Raw genomic sequence first — 25,351 nt, forward strand, 5'->3', positions numbered from 1 at the left:
ACGTTTACATTTGCAGCTTTCACAGAAGAAATGAGTTCTGCAGAGATAGCGATGTTAGAGGCATATTGGACTATTCAAGGAAAGACCCAACATTTTCATTTGTAAAGGTAGTTATGTGAATTGATATTAAGTCTCAGATTATTTTTTCTTGGATTTTTTGGGCAGTGGTTCAGAATAACAACTTTTAAAAAGTCACTTGAAAATTTATTGGCCCAGGCACAAAATCTTCTTCCTTGCCAGGAGCGTAGTAAAGAAACAAATGAACATCATTTTAGTCCCTCCTCAGGAAAAAATACATATCCCAGCCAAACAGGCAAGTGGAATTTGGCAAGACTGAATTGTTGACATGCTTTTATTATACCAACAAATAAAACATTAACTGCAAGTGTTACATGGCACTTGCCTTGTATGTAGGTCATTTTCTCTAGGCAAACCTCCTGCTCAACTCAAGGAAATATTTCAAGGGACTTACATGGCAGTGAACCTGTGCAAGGATTGATTAGTAAGCCCCTGGGAGGTTTGGTCGAGAAGGCCTTTCTCAAGTCTTTTCACAAGCAAAAACTAATGCTGGGCAAAATCTGTGTCCCATTGAAGTCAAAGGCATGCTTGCTTCCAACTTCGGCAAGACTGACTTTGCTCCCCTGGACTTAAAAGCAGTTTTGCTTGAGCGAGAACAGAGTAAAAGCTATGTGTGATCTTCAGCACATTGCCCTGGGCTAACTCCAGGGAACATGATCCTCTCAAAGCCCAGCTGCAGACATGAGAGCTTATTTAAGACTACTTTAAAATGCAAATTACACTGGCATGCTCATCATATGCCTCTGGATCCGCTAACATGGAAATATGCACAGTCCACAAATATCCGTGATCTGAGGAGGCTCACTAGAGCCAGGACGCTGAGAGTTAAGAGTGAAAATCCCGGATAAGGGTCCGTCCTGAACTTACGCAACGAAGAGCAGACTAGCAGCATGGATTTACTCTGATTTCTCATGCTTTTCTCGGTTTAAGTCAGAACTCCTAACCTTTTTTAATATGGATTTTCTGCAGGCTCACAACAGAACAACTGACAGGCAGCTGTGAATTGCAAGGATATAAATATGTCCGAGGGCTGTGGTGGTCAGAGCTGATACAGTAAATGATTACTCTAACAGATTACTTCTCAGCACTGCATTTTGTAGAAGCAATCTGATAGCTGATTGTTCCAGGTAGCAAGGAGAAAAAAAAGGCACCGTGATTACTCTCACTTCATGATTTTGGCAACCTGAGCCTGTCCGGTGATGTCAATGCCACCCACAGTGCCAGACCCATGGTGACTTCCCAGGGCTTACACGCAGGGCAGAGTTACACAGGTCCCATAGAAATGGGCGTCAGCGAAGCAGGAGCAGTCCTCTCGTGGGCAGCAAGAGCCCGCACAGGTGGAGCGCTGCAGGGGGTCACGGTGCATGCGAGGAGGGGGTGTGCAGCTGCTTCCCCACCACGTGCCATGGAGCACAGGAGGCACAGGGCAGCACAAAGGGGAGCCGTCAAGCCAGTCTTCTTCCATAATCATCCCACAGCGATGGCTGTGGAAGACCTGCATTGCCAAATGTGAGGCCTCCAAGGGCGAGGGTGACAAGGTGACTTTGGCAGGCGTTGGTGCTGCCTGGAGGCTATGACCTGTCTGCATTGCTGAGAGTGCAGGTAACCCTGGCCCTGCCTCCTCTCCCCCTTCCCTTGCTTCTTGGTGCGAGGCAAAGCCATGAGGACCACAATGCCCTGGACGTCTTGCCCCCGGCCTGAGCTCATTTGAAGGGGTTAATTCCAACAGGCTTTTGCATCCTGTCACTCACTCCTCTGTACACACACCCCATGCTAGTCACAACCTCCTAGCAAAACTGTATGCTTTGATAGAGGCTATACTCTGCACATGATGGCAGAAGGGACATGTTCAGTTATCTGTCCTTGCCCCTGATGGAAACAGGCTGATCCCTGCTGTATTTTCACGAGAGCTGTGTCCCATCTAATTTTAAATGTCACTTGTAATAGCTGTTTTTTCTTTCCCAAATAACTTTTGCAGCCCTGCAGTTGAAGTCATCTGAAACCACAAGATTGGAGTTTGAATGGCCCTTGATATTATCAGTGAGCCGAGCCATTGCTCTGTGCCTCAGCCACCGTTTTCCCTTTCCATCGTTCACTGAGATGTACACGCAAATCCAATGGAACCAGTCAGTCAAATGTGGTGAAGCCATCAAACATACTGCTCCTCTTCCTCGGCGGAAGAAGCCTCACTAAAGCCGGGGGAATATCTAGGTAAGTGCAGCCAGTAGAGGGATTTAGGGCCTCCACAATGAGTGACAAAGCTGTCATTAAAGCAATAGAGCAGTACTGGGATCTTGAAAAATGCAAAGATAGTAGCGTAATCAATGAGGAGGTCTTGCTTTATTATAAATTATTCTCAGCATACCACAGCACACTCTTGAGCCTCCTGAATTCACTGTCATCTGCAACACTCGTATCCCCTTGGAGGAATTGCTGCGTTATCCAAAAGCTCAATTACGCACACTTATTCAGGGTCCCTTATGATGTTTGGGCTATAAGTCTCGTGCTGTATATTGATTTGTCTTCTCCTCTTCCCTGCCTGCCTCGGGGCCTCCTCTCCCATTTCATGTACATTGGCTTCCTGGATTGCAGAGGGAATTGTCTCAAGGTCATAGCAAGATGCTTCAGTATGGCTCAGCTATGAAAAATGTATGTAGCCCAAAATATTGTTTAAAAGCAATAGCCTGAAAATAATGCCTGTGGCTTGAAGGACCCCTGATTTATTTACAATCAGGGGTGTATATGCACACTTCTAAAAGCTGCCTGTACTTCACCAGTTAAAACAATGAGAACAAATGAAGCTGTGATCTGTCAAGTGATCCTGCGTCACTCCCAGCACAGGCCCATAATCCTTCAGTTGTGATTATGCAAAGGAATATTACATTGATCCTGTAAAATATCTCTGATTGGATCAACGTTATTTTCTCTCGCATTGACAAGGTCTTACCAGAGAATGACTATAATTCCACTGCTAACACTGTCTTAGTGAAATCCCCCAATAAATCCTCCAAGCAGCACTGTTAGTAATACCTTTATTAGACTAACTAAACAAGATATTTATATGCAGGGCTTTCCAAAGGACTCTGGCTCCTTCTTCAGTTTCTGGAGGAAAACTCGATCAAAAGTGCTCTGCTGGAAGACTTGCCCCCAGGGCGGCTCCACACGGGCATAAGTGGCAACTTAGGTGAAATTACCCTTTCCAGATTAACGAGGTTGGCCACAGATTTGTCCTTGTCCTGCCCATACTACAGTGAGGACCCAAATGCATCTTTGGCAGAAAAATCTTACAGCGAGTCTGGTTCACAGGCAGGATTGGAGTTCAGGGTCCCCCCACACTTTCCACAAACATGCTGTCAGTACAACAGTTTGCTAACAGTCAAAGGGGAAACACGGTCTTTATGTACCTGCTATCATTTCAATATTTGTTCAAGGCCAAATCCTGGCCTTCATACTCAACAAAAGACGTCCTCCCCTTCTAGCCACTGCTGTCTCTGCTCACCGGTGCTTCCGTTCTCCTCCTCTCTTCCCCTTCACTCTTTGTGTAAGTCTCCTCTAATTTTGCCTCCATTTTCTTTTCTCCACAGCTCCAAGCTTTCAGTCCCAGTGGTTTCATTCCCACACTGACCTCCCCTTCGTCGCTGAAGTACAATTGTCACCTTCTGGCTTGAAACGTGATGCTCCAGTGAGATGAACAGCAGGCTCCAGTGATCACCTTGCCGAGTCATTTTTTTCAGGCTGCCTGAGTGCTCAGGTACTCACTGCATCTCTGCTTTCCCTTGGTTCATTTCAATAAAGTTATCTCTAAAGCCGTGAGAGCTACAAACATACCTCTGTCTTACCTTCCTAAACCTTTAAATAGGACCATAACAATCATGAATAAACAAAGTGCTATGTCTAACATAAAACTCGAACACAGCTGAAAGACCAGTGTATACAGCCATACATCAATTAGCAGATGAAAAAGCTACGAAGACAATACATCAATAGAAGAATATCAACCAAACAGCATAGCAGACAATATGCCTTCTTAAATCCTTTGAAACCAGGTTGGCATCTGTGATGGGTAAACTGGCTCTTATATGTTTCATGTGAAAACTTTCTCCATATTCTTTACAGCAATATACTGAAATGTCAGAGGAGTCACTTCTCAGCTCCCAGGCCCTTAGAAACAAAGGAAAAATAATTGATATTAGCCTTTGAAAAGGAACAGCCTGATGGTAAAAGAAATTGTTAATGACTATAGAGAGGAATCCTGACCTATTTCATCCATCCACATCCAGGTTTTTTACATGTGCCCTCTACCTTCTGGTTCAAGTATCTGTGCACCAGATGCCTAAAGTGCGGTGTCAACTTTGAAGGTCATTGTCATAGCCGTGATGGATAGCAAAACTTTCTCAAATGAAAGCTTAAACTCAGGAGCACTGGCCTGCCTTAAGGGGTAGATTCTGTGATAAATGCTACAGCTGTGAAATTGCACCGTATAGGCAGCCCAGCGTGCAGCCCCTGATGGCCTTGGTTAATACACTGTCACATCAATGGGGTCCAAGATGCATGAGACAAGCTCAAGGACTCCCACCCATTCACCAACTAGGCTCCACCAAATCTACCAGGAAGTTTCTGTGGCCTCTTCCAACGCCATGCAGAATGATATGCTCCTGCTCTGGAGGAGGGGATGCAGGTCAAACTGGCATTTTAGCACAGACCGAAACCCTGGAAAGAAAGTATTAAAATGAACGGAGAAGTGGTCGGATCTGATCCTTAAATGTTAGGACAAAGTCCTACCCTGGTGTAAATTGCCACCAGAATGGATAGAAATGGGGCAATTTCTGCCCTCCGAGAGCTGGACAGTTGGATCTCCTTTCAAAACATGGACACTAAAGAGAAGCACTGAAACATTATCACAAGCAGCCTGAAAAGTCTTAGTCCCCAGATGAGGTATTTGAGTGCCTAACTCATGTGCCCAAGATGAACATTCAAACAACTTAATTTTCTAGGTGGCAGATACAATTGTACCATCCCACCACAGCAATCAAGGGCAGGTCACCTCAAAATGCAGGTCCAAGAACTCCCAAAATGCCACGAACTACATTCAAAGGGAGGAAAATCTTTAAAGAAGACATGTCCTTCCAGTCATCCTAATGCTGCCAGCCAAAAACTACACCCTGGCTGAAGTACAGCAACACTACCAAATGGACGCCATGACCTCTTGGTTTGAAGCAAGGCCGGCAGCAGGCGAAGCAGAGCTTGGGCCTGAAGACTTGCCCATGCCTCAGCACTGCAGGCAACTTTCTGCTAAGAGAAATCCTGCTTCTTTCACCTTCCTCCCTCTTTGTACTTGTATTCTTAGAGACAAGCACAGGAAAAGAAGACTGGTGCTGAACAGTTCATCTGCTCCTGCTGCTTCTTCTTCATTTGAAGGCATTGACAATGCAATTAGTTGCTGTGTCACAGGCGGGATGCTAACAGTAACTGATGAACAAGAGGGGGAAAGGTGTGCCACCAGTTCTGGTGTGGCACAGAGTGTGGGGGACACCAGTAAGGACAGGAAAGGGTTCCTAACTGCAGGGATAAGAGGGAAAGGCTGGGGGGAAGGCAGAAGCCATCCCTGTAGTGCCATCGGTGTCAGTGTGAGGCCACACCTTACACTGACATACATCTCTCCTCCCTCCAACCATTCAAGTAGTCTCTCCCTCCTGCCCTCGAAGGCACTTAAACAAGTTGCCCCACTTTTTCCCATGAAACCTCCTTCACAGATTTGAAACAAGTCCCCATGCTTTCCCCAAACAGAAGTTTCCAAGTCCCGAGGCCAAGATGCTGCGCAAGCCCATTCTGCAGCCACTTCATCACTGGGAAACAGGGGACCTTATGGAGTGGTCAGTGTGAGACATTGTTGTCATGCTCCCGGCCCCACAAAGCTGATGCCACCTCTAGGTGTCTGTGGCTACCTCTCCCAGTTTCCCACCAGGATCAATGAATCACGAGGAATAGCATTTGGAAACTGGAGGCTCCTCAGGATGCCAGGTAGAAAGGATTCCTCTTTCCTCTTTGATATGAAAGATTATTTCATAGAAAAAGGACAGATGGCTCAAGTCCACGTAAATGAGCACAGAAAACCATGCATCTCTGCCCTTGTTCCAAACCCTCAGCAGCATATAGTGGCTTAGCATAGCACCCCTCTGCCACAGATATACAGCTCCTAAAAAGCAGCCGTCTCGCATTCACACAGCTCAGTGCACAGGGAGAGGACCTCACATCCAGCTGCTCCCACGTATGTGACATGCCCATAGAGGCAACACCAACAACCTCCAGTCTCCCTCCCCCGGTCTCCGCCACCACCCCTTCCGGTTCACTGGGAACAGAACGGGGGCTGCTCTTCATAAGGCTGTGGTCATTCCTTCAACAAAAGTAGAAAACAAAAATTCCTTCTCTGATCCACCTTAGACACAACCCTCCTTCTCCAAGTACTCAGGCACAGAGCTGGGTAACGGTTTCTTCCAGAAACGCAGAATGCAGCTTTGCTACTCGGAGTCTTGGGCAAGGTTCCCCAAACATCCAGACAGGCGGAGAATCACAGCTTGTCTTGCTCCATACTGATTGATGGAGCCCTACTTCCACCTTTTCTGGGAGCTGAACTATAGCCCAAAAGGCTATCCCAGACGATGCTTTCCTACCTTTAGTGCTGTGGAGCCTTTCTGTTCCCTGTAAGACCTTTCCCCAAAACTTTTGTGAGAATCGTGGTCTGCTGCTGCAGAAAGTGTGAACAAAGCCCAGGACTGGGTGCCTTTAGCCCTCATAAGCTGGTGGATCCTGTGGCAAAATCCTTCCCACTATAAGGAAACTCACACAGCATCACCAGCCAAATGGCTGAACATTTTGTGAACTGAAATACACATGGTAATTTAAATATGTGCAAATAAGAGTTTAATTCCACTGCTGCCAGCCATCCCGAATGTTTAAATATAGTACGGAAATTCTCTTTTATTTTATATAAACTATTTTAATGAAGAAGTTGAAGGCTCTGCATTATCCTGGCTTATGAATACAAATGGCTGAAAATCTAACAGGCCTTTGCTGTCGTTGAGCTAAGGCAATATGAAATGAAAGCAGACGAGAGAGACAGGAAACAAAGACCCTATTAACTGCATTATCTAAAGGAACGCTATGTAAAATGTGCATTAAGTGCACACAGTCCTCATCCCCAGTCCTTCCTGGATGTGTGGGGTGTCACAGGAAGGAAACAAAGTGCAGCTCAGATCTAGGCGAAAGAGACAAAGCAGCTGGGATGGTGCAGCTGGATTTGTCTTAGGTCCCTTCCCTCTCACCAGACACCCATGGCTGGTATCAGGCAGCCCGGTGACAAACACTCCTTCCATCAGGTCCTGCTTGATACAGAGCTGAATATGCTCTTCCTTGGGGAAAAAAAGAGGAATTAATAGTAATAATAAATTAATCCTTCACAGTCCTATGGCATGTTTCACAAGGACACAGCACTAGAAAGGACCGTGTTAATTTTTCTTGCATAGCAGGCAAGTATATCATAGAATCCCTCTTCCTAAATATATCCATCTTCATCCTTAAAACCTGTTAGAAGTGCTGTGGCCTCATGACTCCTTCCAGAGCCCCACTTCAGCACAGCTTCCAGCCTACATATATTCATAGCCCTCATACACATTGTTTTCCCTGCTAACGTTGTCCTTAGCTTAAACACATCTTCCCCCTCTCCTGTGTTTAACCCCATTTCTTCTGGATAACAATTATATTTGTAAAATAGATTTTCCATTCCTCTCCTCACACTAGTAACCCCACTCCGGACCTGCTTTGAATTCGTCTTTCTCAGAGGTGGTTGACAAGAATAGCAAAGATTGTAACAGAGAAGGCTTGATTAACACCTTGCCCACGACTTTAACATTTCTCTGCTTGAAATATCTGGCCAGCTCTGTTCTTCAATCACATCCGCCTTTCTCCTGGCCATGGCTCCACCACTCTCTGTCTGCACTTCGAGATAGGTGCACCTTAATAAACCCCTTGTCCCCACTGAGGTGTGCTCTGTGGTCACATCCCAACTGCACGTTGGGTGAGATTCAGGTATGCAGCTTTCCCACCCTGAAAGGAAACCCGTTGCGGTACCTGGGCAGGGAGGAAGCCATCTGAGCCCAAATCTCCTCATAGCCAGGATGTCTGCGGGACCAGAATTCCAGTGTGCAACACAGAGGGTATTTGCCCAACAACGTAAACACATCCTCCAGGACCAAAAGTTCACACTGAAAGAAATTTCACATCTTTCCTAGCACCCAGTCCTCAATATTACCCAGTTCTTCATATATAATATTCCAGATCTTCTTTCTCTTGGCAACATCTTATTCTTGTGGCAGCAGCAAACGTCTTAAGTTCACTCCTTTGTGCCCAGCCCAATGAGAGCTATCACCTCCCCTTACAGACCCTGCTCCAATATCATTAACGACATTATTAAATAAGGTTGGTCCCCTACTTCAGGAACTCTACTGTTGACCTTCATCTTGATACTCCCTCTCTCAGCACTTGTTGCTTTCTTTTGGTCAGTTCCTTAAACACACTGTAAATTGTGTACTAATTACCTTAACATTGTAACAAACTGTTTCCTTAGGGGCAGAATATAAAATCCTTTACCAAAATGCCGGTAACTTAGGTCTAAGGCATCTCCTTGTCTCGAAACCCACTTATCTTCCTAGCAAAATATATCAGGGTAGTTTGGCACTTCAAATAGAAAAACATACGTTGCATGTTTATTTCATTTCCCCCCATGCATTTAATTAATCTTTCCTTTAGAACTTACTTTAAACTCTGCTTGGTACTATTATGATCAAACTAAAAGGTCCGCTGTGGCCCAGACAACTTCTTCTCCTTTCTTTAAATATAGATTTGCTACTTTTCATTCCTAATGTACCATCCTAATTAGACAGATTTATTGAAAATCCTTTTTACTGGACTTGCAGTGTCACATACCACATCTTTCAGAAGTCTGAGATGGAAATTATCCAACTTCCCAATTTGAGCCCATTAGGCTATTTGAGTTTTTCCATTTCCCCTGTTCCTGTTAGCTGGCTCTTTTGTCTCCCTGATCAGTGTAACATTCCTCCCTCTCTCTTTAACCATTATGGAATGTCATATGAGCAGAACTGGGTAATCTTGAGGACTGGTGAATAGAAGAGGGATGAAATTTAACACAAAACACCGGCTTAGTGTTAGGGACTAACAATGAGAAATTTCTTTCCAATGTGAACTTTTGTCCTGCAGGATGTTTGCATTGTTGGGCAACTGCCCTCTGTGGAAAACAGGGATAATTCCACTCTTCAGAAGTCCTTTATGGTTGAAGATCAAGAGGTACAGTATTCAGATACTGTCTCAATGGGAACCACCTAAGTACCTAAGACAAAGCAATGCAGTTGGATCATAAATCAGCATCACCCCTTCAAAGTCAGGCTAGTGACCTTAATTTACACCTTTAACATCTGACTGAAAAATGCTTTTGTTTCTTTTTTTTTCGTTTCTGTTATAATATTTATGTCATTAAATGACCACTGGGCAGAAAGCAAAAGTATCTACATTGCAAAGGCTCTTTTGCATATTCAAAGATATGTATTGATTAATGGAGACACAGAGACAAGCATCATACATTCATATTTAAGCAGAAAGATCTTTTCAAATAGCTTCTGTTACCCGATAAAATTAGTGTAACTGTTTCATCCTATTAGAAAGTCTAGAAATACATTTAGGAAGCTTCTTTTGCAATGTCTGCTGTTAAAACTCAAAACCAACAAAAGGTCTCAGAATTAAATAAGGGCTGCGACAAGAGATTCTCAGTGACTTTCAATCAATCTGGTGGGATATCTTAATGGGAGCCACTTTGCCGTATACATGGGACACCCTACCCTGGAACTTCCTTTACGGTGTTTCAGCTTGCGTGCTTATGGTAAGAAAAGAAAGAATTACAGGGCACTTTTGAACGGGTAGGTCAGACACTTACTTACACTGAACAGAGGTGGCACAGGGGGATGAAGGGGTTTCAGAGCCTGAGCGCATTCCCTGTCATCTGACAAGAGATGCCAATAATCACTCAGCTCGGGGCATATAGTTTCCTTCTCAACACTGAGTGCAGAGTCCCCCCAGGGACGACTGAAGTACAGCTGCTGGAAAAAGCAGGTGGAGACACTGGGAAGATCCTCTCAGCTCTGCTTTAAGGGGGTGTGAGTGGCGGTTTTCCAGCTTCTCTGGCACCCCCAAAGCACATTAGGCCACTGCAGCTTGTTCCAAGGTTACATCTTCACTGGAGTCAGAAACAGAAGTGGGCACAGACAATAGAAGGCCACTCAGTAAGGAGGAATCTGACCGTGAGCCCAGCAGAGCGGTACCTGGCATGTGCCAGATTGCCACGGGGTCTGAGCAGTTACTTCTGACCCAAGATTCCCCTAGCTGGCCTGACATTTATTTGAGAGACTGCAGCGCTTTAAGTGCAGAAGTACGGGGATGGGGGTACAACAGACTGAAAAGACCTTTTCCCTAAAAGCCCCTCAGCTCTGTAAATACCTTTCTCTGTCCCCCCCACTTTGTGGAAAATATCCTGAATTTGTAGTTGATATTTGTTTAGCTGCACGGGAGGTTCAATCTGAGACTGGAGCACGGTTGTGCCAAGCATTGGACAAACTTGCTGACTTCTGCTGGGGAGAACCATGCTGACACCTCTGTAAGGTTACACAGGATGAACTCGCAGCATGAAGGCAAGGCAAATTATAGAAGAGAGTCAGTGGTAGTGACCTCTCTGCCCCTTAAGCTTTATGTTTTAGTGTCTCCTCCATTCAGTCTACAACCCTGTTTGATCCTGTCAGTCACCGAAAAGACAGGGCTTCATACTGGGCCCTGCGCTCTCCCCCACATCCTCCTGCTCCACCACTTGGACCAACCCCTGGACTCTTTCTGCAACAACCATCATCCACCACCTTCACGCTAAGCTTGCTTGGCCTTTCTGTCACCTCAGATCATCAGTATTAAGGACTTCTTGCCTGCTCTCAGTCTTTTATCACTCTCTCTATCATTTCTTTCCTTTCTCCACATGCTGATGTTATCCATGCTGCATTCTTTCATTCACAGACCTTTTGCCCTGCATTGGCCTATCTAATCCTGCCCCGCTATCCCAAATCCCAGCTGACCCATACCAGTTGGTCTTCGCTATGTCTCACACAGCAGAGCATCTCTAATGGGAACCCCGCTGCCCGGCTAACTTTCTCCACTATGAATGCACTGTTCCCCCATTCAGTTCTGCTCGTTTCCTAGACTTACTACTCCAGCTCAGCTCAGTTAAATCTCAGACTCACAGTCATAGTCACCTCTTTGCCACATTTGGCTCAGTCCTCAGACCCTTCCACCTCCTCCAGCCCCCGCTTTAGCTGTTACGCAGGATTTCACCCAGTTCTTCCATGAGAAAAACGACAAACTATGATCTTCCTCTTCCAGTAGCTTTTCCGTGTTTCCTCTTCCCCTCCTACAACTCCTTCCTCATTCTTCTCTCCCACAGATGAAAAAACTCCTGTGCAGCTCTCTTCCTTCATTTCTTTTATTTGCCACTAAGCCAGTCTTATCCTATCTCCTGACTTTCCTTATGGCCGTTCTTGTCCTTGACCTCTCACGCCCCTCTGTCTCTTTACTCTCATAACACAAGTACCGTTCAATCTCTTTCCTCTTAAAATATTCTCATCTTAAAACATTCTTTCATCTTAAAACATTTATTTTCCTCTCTAAATACCGTGTCTTTTTCTCTCCTCCCTTTCATCACCAACCTCTCTGAATACGCCGGGTACAAACGCTGCCTGGATTCCCCCCCACCAGTTCAGTGCAGCTTCCTCTCCCTTGCAACTGCTGCTGCCAAAGTCTCTACTTAACGTACTGGGCAAATTTCAGCATAGTCTGAATACTCTGTTCTCATCTGCTGCATCATGTCGGCTACCTTCAGTAGTCTCCTGTGCTGTTTTAACCTGAAATGGTGTCTTTCTTCAGCTACCATGACATTACTCACTTCTCTTGCACCACCTTTGAATCTGCTCCTTTTGCGTGTCCTCCAGAAGACACTTTTCTTCTCCCAGCTCTGCCGGAAGTTCATGGGGCTTTTGTCTTTCTGTATTTTACTCCTTGGTAATTTCTATCACAAACATAGATTCCACTATCATCTCCATGCAGCAATTTTCAGATTCACTCCTCTAACACAAACTTGTCTCCCTAGGTCCGTACCCACAGTGTCTCTAATACTCCCTCATAGACATACAGATATCAAACTGAGCTTATAGTAGCTAAAACAGAGTTCCTAATGTTCCTCTCCCTTCTTTACTTTATGCTCTCTTCAGTAATTCCCCTCTTGAGCATCACAGCCAACACTGTTACTTTCCTTGTTGTTCTGGTCAACAGCTGGAGCAACATCTTCATCTCATGTCTCTCACTATGACCATAGATCCAAGGGATGTCTAAGGTTTGCATATTCTTTCTCCATCCAGGCACTCATTATCTCATGCCTTTATTACTACAATATTTCTTTTTCTGACCTTTACAAATGTGATCTTTCCCTCCATGTACCCATTCAGGATGCTACTAGAAATATAATTTTCCTGACACATGACTCTGACCACGTCATTTCTCTTAGCAGCTGTAGACTGCTGTCCCAATATCTGTCTCATTAGTGTAATCTACTTGTCTTCATTAAGGAAATGTCAACTTCTTCCTACGGTCAACCGAAGAGGTCAATCCTCATCACCTACTTATTAATTTTCAAGCAGACATGACCCATGATTTTTCTGGTACCATCCCTCAATCTTTGGAAGACCATCTTGTAAACATCTGCACCTCTTATTCATTATCCTTCTTTACAACTCTTCTAGGAATCCCACATTTCGTAGTGCTTACAGAAATGTGGTTAGCCTGCTGGTGTTTTAAAACCACTATTAGTCACGCTGAACATCATAATTACCTTACCGTCTCCCTGTACTCTATCTCATAAGGCTGCATTACTCGCCAATATTTAAAGTGCAGCAACATGTCAAGAGGACGGGGACATTTTTCTGATCCATGATTTCTGATCCATGATTAAGGCTCATAAGGCTCTCTACAACTACCTGAAAGGAGGTTGTAGCGAGGTGGGTGTCGGTCTCTTCTCCCAAGTAACTTTCCAATGTGAACTTTTGTCCTGCAGGATGTTTGCATTGTTGGGCAACTGCCCTCTGTGGAAAACAGGGATAATTCCAACTTTCAATCAATCTGGTGGGATATCTTAATGGGAGCTACTTTGCCGTATACATGGGACACCCTGGAACCTCTGTTCCTTTACGGTGTTTCAGCTTGCGTGCTTATGGTAAGAAACAAAAGAATTACAGGGCACTTTTGAACGGGTAGGTCAGACACTTACTTACACTGAACAGAGGTGGCACAGGGGGATGAAGGGGTTTCAGAGCCTGAGCGCATTCCCTGTCATCTGACAAGAGATGCCAATAATCACCCAGCTCGGGGCATATAGTTTCCTTCTCAACACTGAGTGCAGAGTCCCCCCAGGGACGACTGAAGTACAGCTGCTGGAAAAAGCAGGTGGAGACACTGGGAAGATCCTCTCAGCTCTGCTTTAAGGGGGTGTGAGTGGCGGTTTTCCAGCTTCTCTGGCACCCCCAAAGCACATTAGGCCACTGCAGCTTGTTCCAAGGTTACATCTTCACTGGAGTCAGAAACAGAAGTGGGCACAGACAATAGAAGGCCACTCAGTAAGGAGGAATCTGACCGTGAGCCCAGCAGAGCGGTACCTGGCATGTGCCAGATTGCCACGGGGTCTGAGCAGTTACTTCTGACCCAAGATTCCCCTAGCTGGCCTGACATTTATTTGAGAGACTGCAGCGCTTTAAGTGCAGAAGTACGGGGATGGGGGTACAACAGACTGAAAAGACCTTTTCCCTAAAAGCCCCTCAGCTCTGTAAATACCTTTCTCTGTCCCCCCCACTTTGTGGAAAATATCCTGAATTTGTAGTTGATATTTGTTTAGCTGCACGGGAGGTTCAATCTGAGACTGGAGCACGGTTGTGCCAAGCATTGGACAAACTTGCTGACTTCTGCTGGGGAGAACCATGCTGACACCTCTGTAAGGTTACACAGGATGAACTCGCAGCATGAAGGCAAGGCAAATTATAGAAGAGAGTCAGTGGTAGTGACCTCTCTGCCCCTTAAGCTTTATGTTTTAGTGTCTCCTCCGTTCAGTCTACAACCCTGTTTGATCCTGTCAGTCACCGAAAAGACAGGGCTTCATACTGGGCCCTGCGCTCTCCCCCACATCCTCCTGCTCCACCACTTGGACCAACCCCTGGACTCTTTCTGCAACAACCATCATCCACCACCTTCACGCTAAGCTTGCTTGGCCTTTCTGTCACCTCAGATCATCAGTATTAAGGACTTCTTGCCTGCTCTCAGTCTTTTATCACTCTCTCTATCATTTCTTTCCTTTCTCCACATGCTGATGTTATCCATGCTGCATTCTTTCATTCACAGACCTTTTGCCCTGCATTGGCCTATCTAATCCTGCCCCGCTATCCCAAATCCCAGCTGACCCATACCAGTTGGTCTTCGCTATGTCTCACACAGCAGAGCATCTCTAATGGGAACCCCGCTGCCCGGCTAACTTTCTCCACTATGAATGCACTGTTCCCCCATTCAGTTCTGCTCGTTTCCTAGACTTACTACTCCAGCTCAGCTCAGTTAAATCTCAGACTCACAGTCATAGTCACCTCTTTGCCACATTTGGCTCAGTCCTCAGACCCTTCCACCTCCTCCAGCCCCCGCTTTAGCTGTTACGCAGGATTTCACCCAGTTCTTCCATGAGAAAAACGACAAACTATGATCTTCCTCTTCCAGTAGCTTTTCCGTGTTTCCTCTTCCCCTCCTACAACTCCTTCCTCATTCTTCTCTCCCACAGATGAAAAAACTCCTGTGCAGCTCTCTTCCTTCATTTCTTTTATTTGCCACTAAGCCAGTCTTATCCTATCTCCTGACTTTCCTTATGGCCGTTCTTGTCCTTGACCTCTCACGCCCCTCTGTCTCTTTACTCTCATAACACAAGTACCGTTCAATCTCTTTCCTCTTAAAATATTCTCATCTTAAAACATTCTTTCATCTTAAAACATTTATTTTCCTCTCTAAATACCGTGTCTTTTTCTCTCCTCCCTTTCATCACCAACCTCTCTGAATACGCCGGGTACAAACGCTGCCTGGATTCCCCCCCACCAGTTCAGTGCAGCTTCCTCTCCCTTGCAACTGCTGCTGCCAAAGTCTCTACTTAACGTACTGGGCAAATTTCAGCATAGTCTGAATACTCTGTTCTCATCTGCTGCATCATGTCGGCTACCTTCAGTAGTCTCCTGTGCTGTTTTAACCTGAAATGGTGTCTTTCTTCAGCTACCATGACATTACTCACTTCTCTTGCACCACCTTTGAATCTGCTCCTTTTGCGTGTCCTCCAGAAGACACTTTTCTTCTCCCAGCTCTGCCGGAAGTTCATGGGGCTTTTGTCTTTCTGTATTTTACTCCTTGGTAATTTCTATCACAAACATAGATTCCACTATCATCTCCATGCAGCAATTTTCAGATTCACTCCTCTAACACAAACTTGTCTCCCTAGGTCCGTACCCACAGTGTCTCTAATACTCCCTCATAGACATACAGATATCAAACTGAGCTTATAGTAGCTAAAACAGAGTTCCTAATGTTCCTCTCCCTTCTTTACTTTATGCTCTCTTCAGTAATTCCCCTCTTGAGCATCACAGCCAACACTGTTACTTTCCTTGTTGTTCTGGTCAGCAGCTGGAGCAACATCTTCATCTCATGTCTCTCACTATGACCATAGATCCAAGGGATGTCTAAGGTTTGCATATTCTTTCTCCATCCAGGCACTCATTATCTCATGCCTTTATTACTACAATATTTCTTTTTCTGACCTTTACAAATGTGATCTTTCCCTCCATGTACCCATTCAGGATGCTACTAGAAATATAATTTTCCTGACACATGACTCTGACCACGTCATTTCTCTTAGCAGCTGTAGACTGCTGTCCCAATATCTGTCTCATTAGTGTAATCTACTTGTCTTCATTAAGGAAATGTCAACTTCTTCCTACGGTCAACCGAAGAGGTCAATCCTCATCACCTACTTATTAATTTTCAAGCAGACATGACCCATGATTTTTCTGGTACCATCCCTCAATCTTTGGAAGACCATCTTGTAAACATCTGCACCTCTTATTCATTATCCTTCTTTACAACTCTTCTAGGAATCCCACATTTCGTAGTGCTTACAGAAATGTGGTTAGCCTGCTGGTGTTTTAAAACCACTATTAGTCACGCTGAACATCATAATTACCTTACCGTCTCCCTGTACTCTATCTCATAAGGCTGCATTACTCGCCAATATTTAAAGTGCAGCAACATGTCAAGAGGACGGGGACATTTTTCTGATCCATGATTTCTGATCCATGATTAAGGCTCATAAGGCTCTCTACAACTACCTGAAAGGAGGTTGTAGCGAGGTGGGTGTCGGTCTCTTCTCCCAAGTAACTAGCGATAGGACGAGAGGAAATGGCCTCAAGTTGCGCCAGGGGAGGTTTAGATTGGACATGAGGAAAAATTTCTTTACTGAAAGAGTGGTGAAACATTGGAACAGGCTGCCCAGGGAAGTGGTGGAGTCCCCATCCCTGGAGGTATTTAAAAGACGAGTAGATGAGGCACTTAGGGACATGGTTTAGTGGGTGGTGGTGTTGGGTCGACGGTTGGACTCAATGATCTTAAGAGGTCTTTTCCAACCTCAATGATTCTATGATTCTATGATTCTATAAATCCTATGGTAGAACTCTAACTGGTATTAATAATAATGAACGAAACCCCTATTATCCTGCTACTGAGCTGAGGTACGAGAGACTAAGTCACTTGCCTCAGGTCATGAAGAAAGACTATGGCAGAGCTTGGAATGAATTCTGGCTTTGTAAGCCCTGCCCTAACTGCAGTACTACCTTTCTTCCATCTATTTTGGTAGTTATCTACAAAGGATTATGATTTCAGCAGGCTCAGCTGGGCAGTTCTGAATATTTATTTGTGGAAGAATTAGGCTTTATGAGAAAGAAAATGGGGAAATTTCCATTTTATAGTCTGATTTCTCTCCTGCAGAGAAAATATGTTAGTTTATATTCTTTTCTTTTAGTGGATTCTATTCTGAATGGTCTGTTAAGGACATTTGGATTCCAGAATCCACATTCTTTATTTATTTATTCCTTAAAAACTAAGAAACACCATCTCGTTTCTTTCCTTTCCTCTTAAAGAGGTGGATATGTACTCAAGGGTTCCAGCAACACTTTGTTAGCAATGAGCCATTAAGTAACTTACTTACATTATAAATGATTGTCATTATTTTTGCAGAACCTACAAAACATAAAGTCTTCTTCCTCATTTACTGGCTCTGCAATAGTTAATGAACTCATTCCACTCTTGAAGTTATTCTGAATGCACAGAAAGACTTTTTCAATGAGAAGAAGCAATATTAATATGGATTTTTATTGCTGGAGATGACAAAATAGTTCAGATCGTTTCACCTCTATTTAAGTAAAATAATCTTTTGTATTTTTATTTTTACAGTAAACAGAACACATCTGCACTCATATTAAATCTTTCCTCCACACTTTTTTAAAAAGTTTAAAAGCAATAGGCAGAAAGGATAAAAATGCTGAGACTTCTCAAAAGGATTTGGGTACTCAATTAAATGAACAGGAATTAAGCATGCAGTCCTGCAGGCAGCTCTGCAAATATCAGTTTCTCTTGAGAAGGGCATGATTCTGTCATTTTTATTCAGGCAAAATTGCCATTTGTCTTCACCGGCAATTTTGCTTGAAAGCCAACAGCTTGATTGAAATTTGCCCTTTAAAACAGCATGATTAAAAACAGTTGCAGCTCTGTTAAATTACATATATGTTCTCAGTATTTTTAGCAGATATATATTATCAAACTAATTATCTCAGATGTGTCAGAGGAACGTGTCAGGTTCTCATTATTTGTGGTAAAGATACTTTTTAATGAATTGCTATTTAAGTTTGATGCAATTAAAATATTAAAATTGCTTATTTAAAATATGATGAGCCAAATCCTCCTGGAACGTACATGCATGAAACACCAGTGATTTCATCCATTAAATGATTTTAGAAAATCTCTGAACAAGAGGATGTCTTTGCCGTATCTTAGAAACATGCAGTTGTTTGACTTCCCATCTACATCGATAGACTAAGAATAATTACAGCATCGAAAATGATGAAGGCTAAATACCTGGGTAGCCTAAGATTCAACTCAAAGGCTGTCTACTGCTTAAATTTCACTGGATCCCTCCAGCAGAACTCTGCTGTGACAGAAGGGAGCACAGACCTTGTGTTGGCCTTTCTATCCAGGGACAATTTTAACCTCAAAGGAAACACTAAAGGCCTGAACTTGCTGCATCACCACGTTCAATAAAACATTTACTATTGACTTCACTAGGATCAGAATCAAGACTTCAGTAAAGTCCCTTTTATAATGAGTCCATTTGGAAAATGGTTGGGATTTCAAGTACACATTTTAAACAAAGCATTTGGATTCTTTAATGTACGAAGGATACGCAAAAAAATGGCTGTCCTAATTTACCTGGCAAAACCATTGCATTTTAAAAGTCAAATCTACAGCATTGCAAGGTATTGCAAGTAGTTTTACAAAAATAAATCTTTTTACTCCTAAAGATGGCTGCAAGTAGCCTCTCTTCAGGCTTTTCCGATTGTCTGTAAATAATCCCTAGTGACGGCTGGAGTAGTCCTGTTAAACCTTTCTTCCTCAGTTGTGCTGCGCATCTGACAAACCAAAACAGAGAATGCTTTCATCCCAGAAATCTTGCACATTATTTGGGGCAGAGGTAGGCTGCACAGGAATTACTTGCCTTTTTTTTTTCAGTGGTGGCATGGGCTAAGTATACTCGCAATAAAATGTTTTAAAAATAGGATTTACTATGACTTCCGTGGATCTTGGGGGAAGAAGGAAGGTAAAAGGGGCATTGAAATAATAAGGTCGTTGTAATTTTTTTTTTTTTAAATAAAATTGGATTCCAATGGCAGGCAGCAGAGCCCCATCCAGACAGGTTTAACTGGCAGCCTTCCAAAAGCAAGATGAAAGGTCCTCTGAGTAGTAATTGTCTAAATGGAACAGACTCTGGTTATCGTGCAACTTCTTCATCTACTTTATTGTACCTTTATAATTAAATGATGTAATTCCTTTTTTTCCTTTCTTGTTTTCCTCTCGACTACTGCAGGAAAGCATCTGAGCAACGTTGCCGTAGGATGCAGACAGACTCTGTGGCTTCCGGGTTTTTTTTCTGGGTCACTGTAAGTCGTAATCAGGGAGTTGTGAGCTGCTGGTTGCCAAAGCAGGACATAAACTCTGCCTTCTCCCGGCCACGAATGCGGCCACGAATGGACACTTACCTGCATTTCAACTCTCTGCTTGCTTAGTGGTGGAGGTGGTTGGTTCACTGGGATTTTTTGGTAGGGTGAGGGAATGCTGCTTTTGCTGGAAACTCAGTGGTAAGCAGGCAAACAGTGGATCTAATAGGCTATCGGGAATGCTATATTCAAGGGGGCGTTAAGCAGCAGGGCTGTTTAATTCACGGAGGAGACTGGACAGACACCTGAGAATCGGAAGAAGCTTAGAGTATTGTGCTGAACAAACCCAGAGCCAGCGTTTCCTGACTCTGCAAGGCTTTAGGGATCAGGAGTGAAACTCTGGTCCCGAGATGCTAAAAGACTTGATCAAATGTGAAAGCAGAATGAGAGGACCAGCTTTGTAAACTCTTTCTTTTTGACTGGTCCTTCTGTACAAGAGTGCTTTCCCTCAGTCCAAGTAGCCCATTCACAGGAATAAAGATTATTCAGGTGAGTAAAAGTTAGCAAGACTGGGCCCTGGGTTTGCATGTTCAACTCCAATAATTTCTTTATTGACTGTAATTTCTGTTGTTTCTGGCTTGATTTTTTTTTCATTCATGATAACAAAGAGAACAAATTAACTGCCTAATTTTGACACAGCTTTAGAATATTCTTCAGACCTTTGGTCTCATGCCTGCCTGCCTCTCCCTGAGTATGCTTACTTGTGACAATCTGTTTTAATTCATTTTCTGTTTATCTAATTGTATTTTTTTAAATATGCACCTGGGTTCTATGGAAATATAAAAAAAGGAATAGGAGAAATATAAATAGGACCAACTGTTTTATATATGCATTAGTGTCTATTGTATCTATCCCTAAGAAATCTGAAGTAACAGATCTCCAGTTTTTCTAGCAAAATCCAACATAAAGGTTTTGACTTATTTGCCAGAAAGTAAAAACTAATAAATACAGAATAGAATTACAGAAGTGACCCAGCATATTCAGAAACAGAACTGATTTTTAAAACCACTGGCATCAGAATACTGCCAAGTACAATAGGGCCTGATCCTGCCACAAGCCATTGCCTACAGCTTGTATTAATTTCAGCAGAGTTCATAAGCAGAATAACTGCAGGGTATTTGCAAAGCTGGTTAGGCTCTTAATGACCATTTTTCGTTATCCTTTGATAGACAAACCTACCATTCTCAATACTGGAAGTTTTGCCTAGGGAAAAATGTAGGATCTGTCTCAAAATAAATGGATCGTTTAGATCCTGTCCAGCTTAAAAAAAAAAAACCACAAACCAAACCATCAACCCTTAATAGCATTTACATTCAATTACATATAGCATTACACACAATATTTGGGGCCAGAACCTGCATTAGTTTATCCAGTTCCGGAAAAGGTGTGCTAGATTAAATTAACGGCTGGCAGAAAAGGAGAGTAAAAGGCCTATGTACCAATAACCTCCTCTTTTATACGGTATTTGCCCTGGAGCTCATAGAGAGAGAGATTTCATCTGTGCGGGAATACGTACCCCAGTCAGGGTATTTGATTACAACAGGTAGAGAATATGTGCAGCTCTTCACACCTGCACAGGGCATGCTCTGCCCAGGCGCCCACCCCTGCAACCTCTAACTCCAGACCAGCGTCTGCCATGGAAGAAAAACTAGAAAAGCAAGGTGGTGCTGTCGGGATGAACCTAGAATACCTGCCTCATTTTGAACTCACAGCTGTTCTCAACGTCGGACAGCAATGGCAAATGTACTTATTCCACTTTTATCATATAGCTGAGGATCGTAAAGAAACAGTCTAGTAGCTGGCCTTAGGTGGGAAAAGGGACACTAGTTGACTACGCATGTGAAGCTGGCTCCTTCTAATTCAGTGATTCCAGCATACAAGGATTTTTAACAGACAAGTATTTTACATTACTTTTTGGTAAGGGGAGAGTAAAATCCATTAGTTCTTTCTGATCTAACAAAACATAAAGTGGACAAGCAATCCTATAATATCTCCAGTTTTATTTCTGAGCAAGTCAAACAGTTTATTTTATCAAATTGCCATTACACTTGCTTTTCTGTGTTTTAATCTGGAGATGCCAAAGCAACACGCTTCTATAGCATTAGTGCTAACATGTGTGACCCTTCATCATGGCTGAGAGTTACAGTATAGGTAGATTCTCACTCCAAAAATGAACTATAATGTTGGTATTCAGTGTGACGAGTCTCCCTCCTTTAACATTTCTCTCAACGTACAATGAAGTTTGTTAAATGTGTACCAAAAACCTTTAAAGAAGGCAAGGAGTCACACACCAATACTTGCACATACCTCCTTTACGTGCGCAATTTGCACTTCTGACATTGGGGCAGTGACTCTGCGAAGTGGCTATCTGGCCATCTGCACACACATATGTCCAGGAATATGTGTGCAGAAGCGCACGCTGTACCTGAGCCCGGGAATCCCTTGCTACCAGCTGAACGCTGTACATTTAGACTTAGTTCACTACACACACACACACTCTCATACACACACACGAACACAATTTACAGCAGGATCTTTTGAAGACTATCTTCTCCGGCATTTAACCACCTCAGCTTGAGTTGCCACATTTTCTTTATGGCTAACACTTAGCAGAGCTGCCCTTACACATAACCCAGTGCCAGGCAATTTCATCAGTTTCTGGCAGGACAAACGGACATTCCTGAGGACAAGGCCGGTGGTGAAAGAGGAACGAGTCTCACTCATTTCAAGATGAAAAACCTCTCTAATAACTGAAATCCCGTTTGCCAAAGGTGAGTTCTGGTGACATGTTCGCCTGCTGTCACAGTTGAATTTCTTTGTTTATGCCCTGAGCACAGCAAGCACATGTGGCAGAGCGATCCAGCCCTTTGCAGCCAGCCCAGCACGTCCGTGCCCTCACCTAGACGGAGAAGAGGAATCCCTCCCTCGGCACTGAAACCAGCAGCTGGGTGCCAGGTTGCTGACAGGCTTTGGACATGTTCACTTGTCCATTACAAATGGGACTGAAGCCACCAATTCATTTCATAGGGGTCGTTAAATAGCAACTAGACATTAAGGGTCACTAGCAACACAGTCAGGATCCCAACTAGTGGTCTAGGTTCCCTGCTACACCACCTGTTTGTACTGTTTCAGTGCAAGTCTATACCATGCTACTCACCTCTACTGCTCACTTTAAAAACATACAGAACAAAATGTATACATTGGCAAACACATGTGAGAGTATATCCCTCGTGAATAATTAGCTTTAAGCAATAATTCCACTTGCAATGTCTGAAGAGGGAATTAACCCAGGCTATCAAGGGAGTTTGGGACAGAACACACTTAGAAAACAAGTATTCTTAAAGATTGCACGGTGTAAGAAGCAATGATTTCACTGCGATGGAAATAAAGCACTAGGGAATCATCCGAATGCAACAGAAGAACCATGGGAGGGAAATGTTATTTTGTTGTATGGAATAACCATGCTGTGGCTAGCAAAGATGCTGTCATCCTTTACTGAAACCCTCATCATCCTGCAAAAACATACATCTTTTGTAGACGGGATGTTTAGGCTGGGTTTTATGCGTATCTCCCCTTCCTATACTTCGGATCAAAGAAACATTTGAGGCAAACTGACCATCACCTTGAACTGGTACCTTGGGGGAAAAAAGAAGAAGAAGGACCAAAAGACAAGAAAAAACAGCACAGAAATGCTACAGGCAAACAGATGCATCTCCACCCCAAGAGAAAATTATTCCTTTCTAACACTCCTAATAAATTCATGTAAATACATGTTTTGTAGACATTGAAAATATTCCAAAACATAGCTCAGTGTAAACAGCAAGCTGGGTTTCCTCCTGCTCTTTAGCATTTCTCTTTGTTTACTCTCCATTTGAGGATAGAAAAAGCCTACATGTGAGCACTGCAAATGGTGTATTTCAGGACTGACGGGGCATTCGATAAGGGAATGATGAAATACAGACATATGTAGCCTCCAATAAAATAATATGTACTTTGCCTGAGTCACCAGGGTCAAGCAAAATTAAAAAAAAATTCCAATGTCCGCTTTATTATTACTTTTTATTTGTATGTGGAAAATAATCTGATACCATGGTGATGGGCAGACTACATTAAGCTTAGAGACAGAGACATGAAAGAGACATTCTGGGGTGTGTCTGCTCTCACCCCCACTGCCTTCTTGCTCCCAAACCCCACGCCTCAGCAGTAGAGACCTTGTGGGAAACTGCCTTGGCAGTGCTTCAGGAAGCGATGCCCAGCCAGGCCAGTTCACCCATCGCAAGGAGAAGTACTCAGCTAGAGACACCAGCTCCCACCTGTGAGCCCAAATGGCTCTGCTCCGCCTCTGCTCAGCTCAGGAGGGCCTGGCACGTTCATTTGGTAAAAAACAGCCCTTACCTTTGGCAATCAGCTCCTCCAGCTCTTGGTCGAATCCTTGTCGGTGGCATTTCCTCCAGAGCCCCATGTTGGTCGAGTTGTACTGTCTGTTGCACTCGTCAACTGCACTCATAGCAAAGATCTGCCTCCTGTTTCTTGCCAAGAGGAGTTTCCCTTCCCAGCGGTCCAACCTAGACCTGCTGGCCCTGAGAGGCAGGTTGTTGTTGGAGTTATAAATGAAGCCAGGATCATTTCTCTTAGTGGTGATGCTCTTGCACCTCTCTCTGTGCTTCCTGGCATCAGTTTCGTACCAATGGTCAGAGCAGATTGCCACAGCCAGCATGCCCAGGGCACACAGAGCTAAAGAGAGGCCAGCATACAGCAGTAACCTTCCAGCAGCCATACCTCAGCTTCACAGAAACACCATGGACATCTTCACAACAGGCAAAGCCCTTGAGCGTGAGACCACGCAAAAACCTCCGGAGCAGCTGCTAGGTGTCACTTGGCAGAGACTGCCTCAAACATCCCCAACTCCCGTGGCTCACATCCACACTGCAGAGGGATGCTGAGAGCGCTACAAAGTTCTGCCCTGGAGGCAGTCCTGGAGTCTCATCTGCCTCTTCTCCTCTGCAGAGGAGACCTGGCGAGGAGAAACACAGCCTTCCACCTCAAACGGGAGCAAGCCAGCGACCCACCTATACAACGATGTCCTGCTCCCCTCACCACGAGCACCCGAGCGACAGGGGCTGAAGGGATATATCCCCCCCGAAGAGACCTGAAAGCTACGGCTGTTTGATCAGTCCATTAATCTCTTTCAATCTGGCCGGCTCGGAAATCCAGAAGAGATGGCTTTCAGATGAGCAGGCTCACCACAGCATCATCACAGGACAGAAAAGTTCAGCAGCTAGAGATCTCCCGCTTGCAAGCAGCCGGTTATCCTGGTTTCAGGAATGGGTGACTTGCCTTTTCTTTGTCGGTGGCTCAGCAAAGAGCATCATCGTCTGGATGGTCAGTCGCTTGCTTGGGTTTAAAGCGGGGTCGAAGGGGAGGGAGCAAGAGGGGGGGAGCAATCTGTTGTCGTTGCTGCTGCTGCTGCTGCTTTAAATCGGGGCTAAAATACAACCTCCCCGGCTGGAACTGGAAACGCAGGCACGCACAGGTCTCTCTCTTAGCAGACTTCGCCGACAGTCACTGGCATCTCGGCTCCAGAAACACCTCGGCTTCTCTCTGCCAGCCTTGCCATTCACTCGCCTGCTTTTGCCGTCTGCGCTGTCACCCAGGCAGCCTAACGCCACGATCCCTTCCCCGGAGCGCCCCAGCAGCGCTTCGGCTCTCCCGGCGAGCGCGGCGCGGCAGCCTCCCCGCTCCCGGGCCGGGGAGAGGCGGCGGGGGCAGCCGCAGCCCCGGCA

The 25,351-nt window shown here is 44.5% G+C and overlaps 1 protein-coding gene across 1 annotated transcript in view; it reads right to left on the minus strand.

Moving 5' to 3' along the window:
• TMEM178B (transmembrane protein 178B) overlaps positions 1 to 24,345 on the minus strand; it is a 233,483-nt gene extending 209,138 nt beyond the window's left edge. The window contains exon 1 of the mRNA XM_009288350.1: positions 23,964 to 24,345. Coding sequence (XP_009286625.1) covers positions 23,964 to 24,345 — 382 coding nt within the window. The remainder of the gene's footprint in view (positions 1 to 23,963) is intronic.
• Between the last annotated feature and the right edge of the window lie 1,006 nt (positions 24,346 to 25,351).

Source organism: Aptenodytes forsteri, unplaced genomic scaffold, assembly GCF_000699145.1.
Source record: "Aptenodytes forsteri isolate BGI_AS27 unplaced genomic scaffold, ASM69914v1 Scaffold56, whole genome shotgun sequence".
Lineage (NCBI taxonomy): Eukaryota > Metazoa > Chordata > Aves > Sphenisciformes > Spheniscidae > Aptenodytes > Aptenodytes forsteri.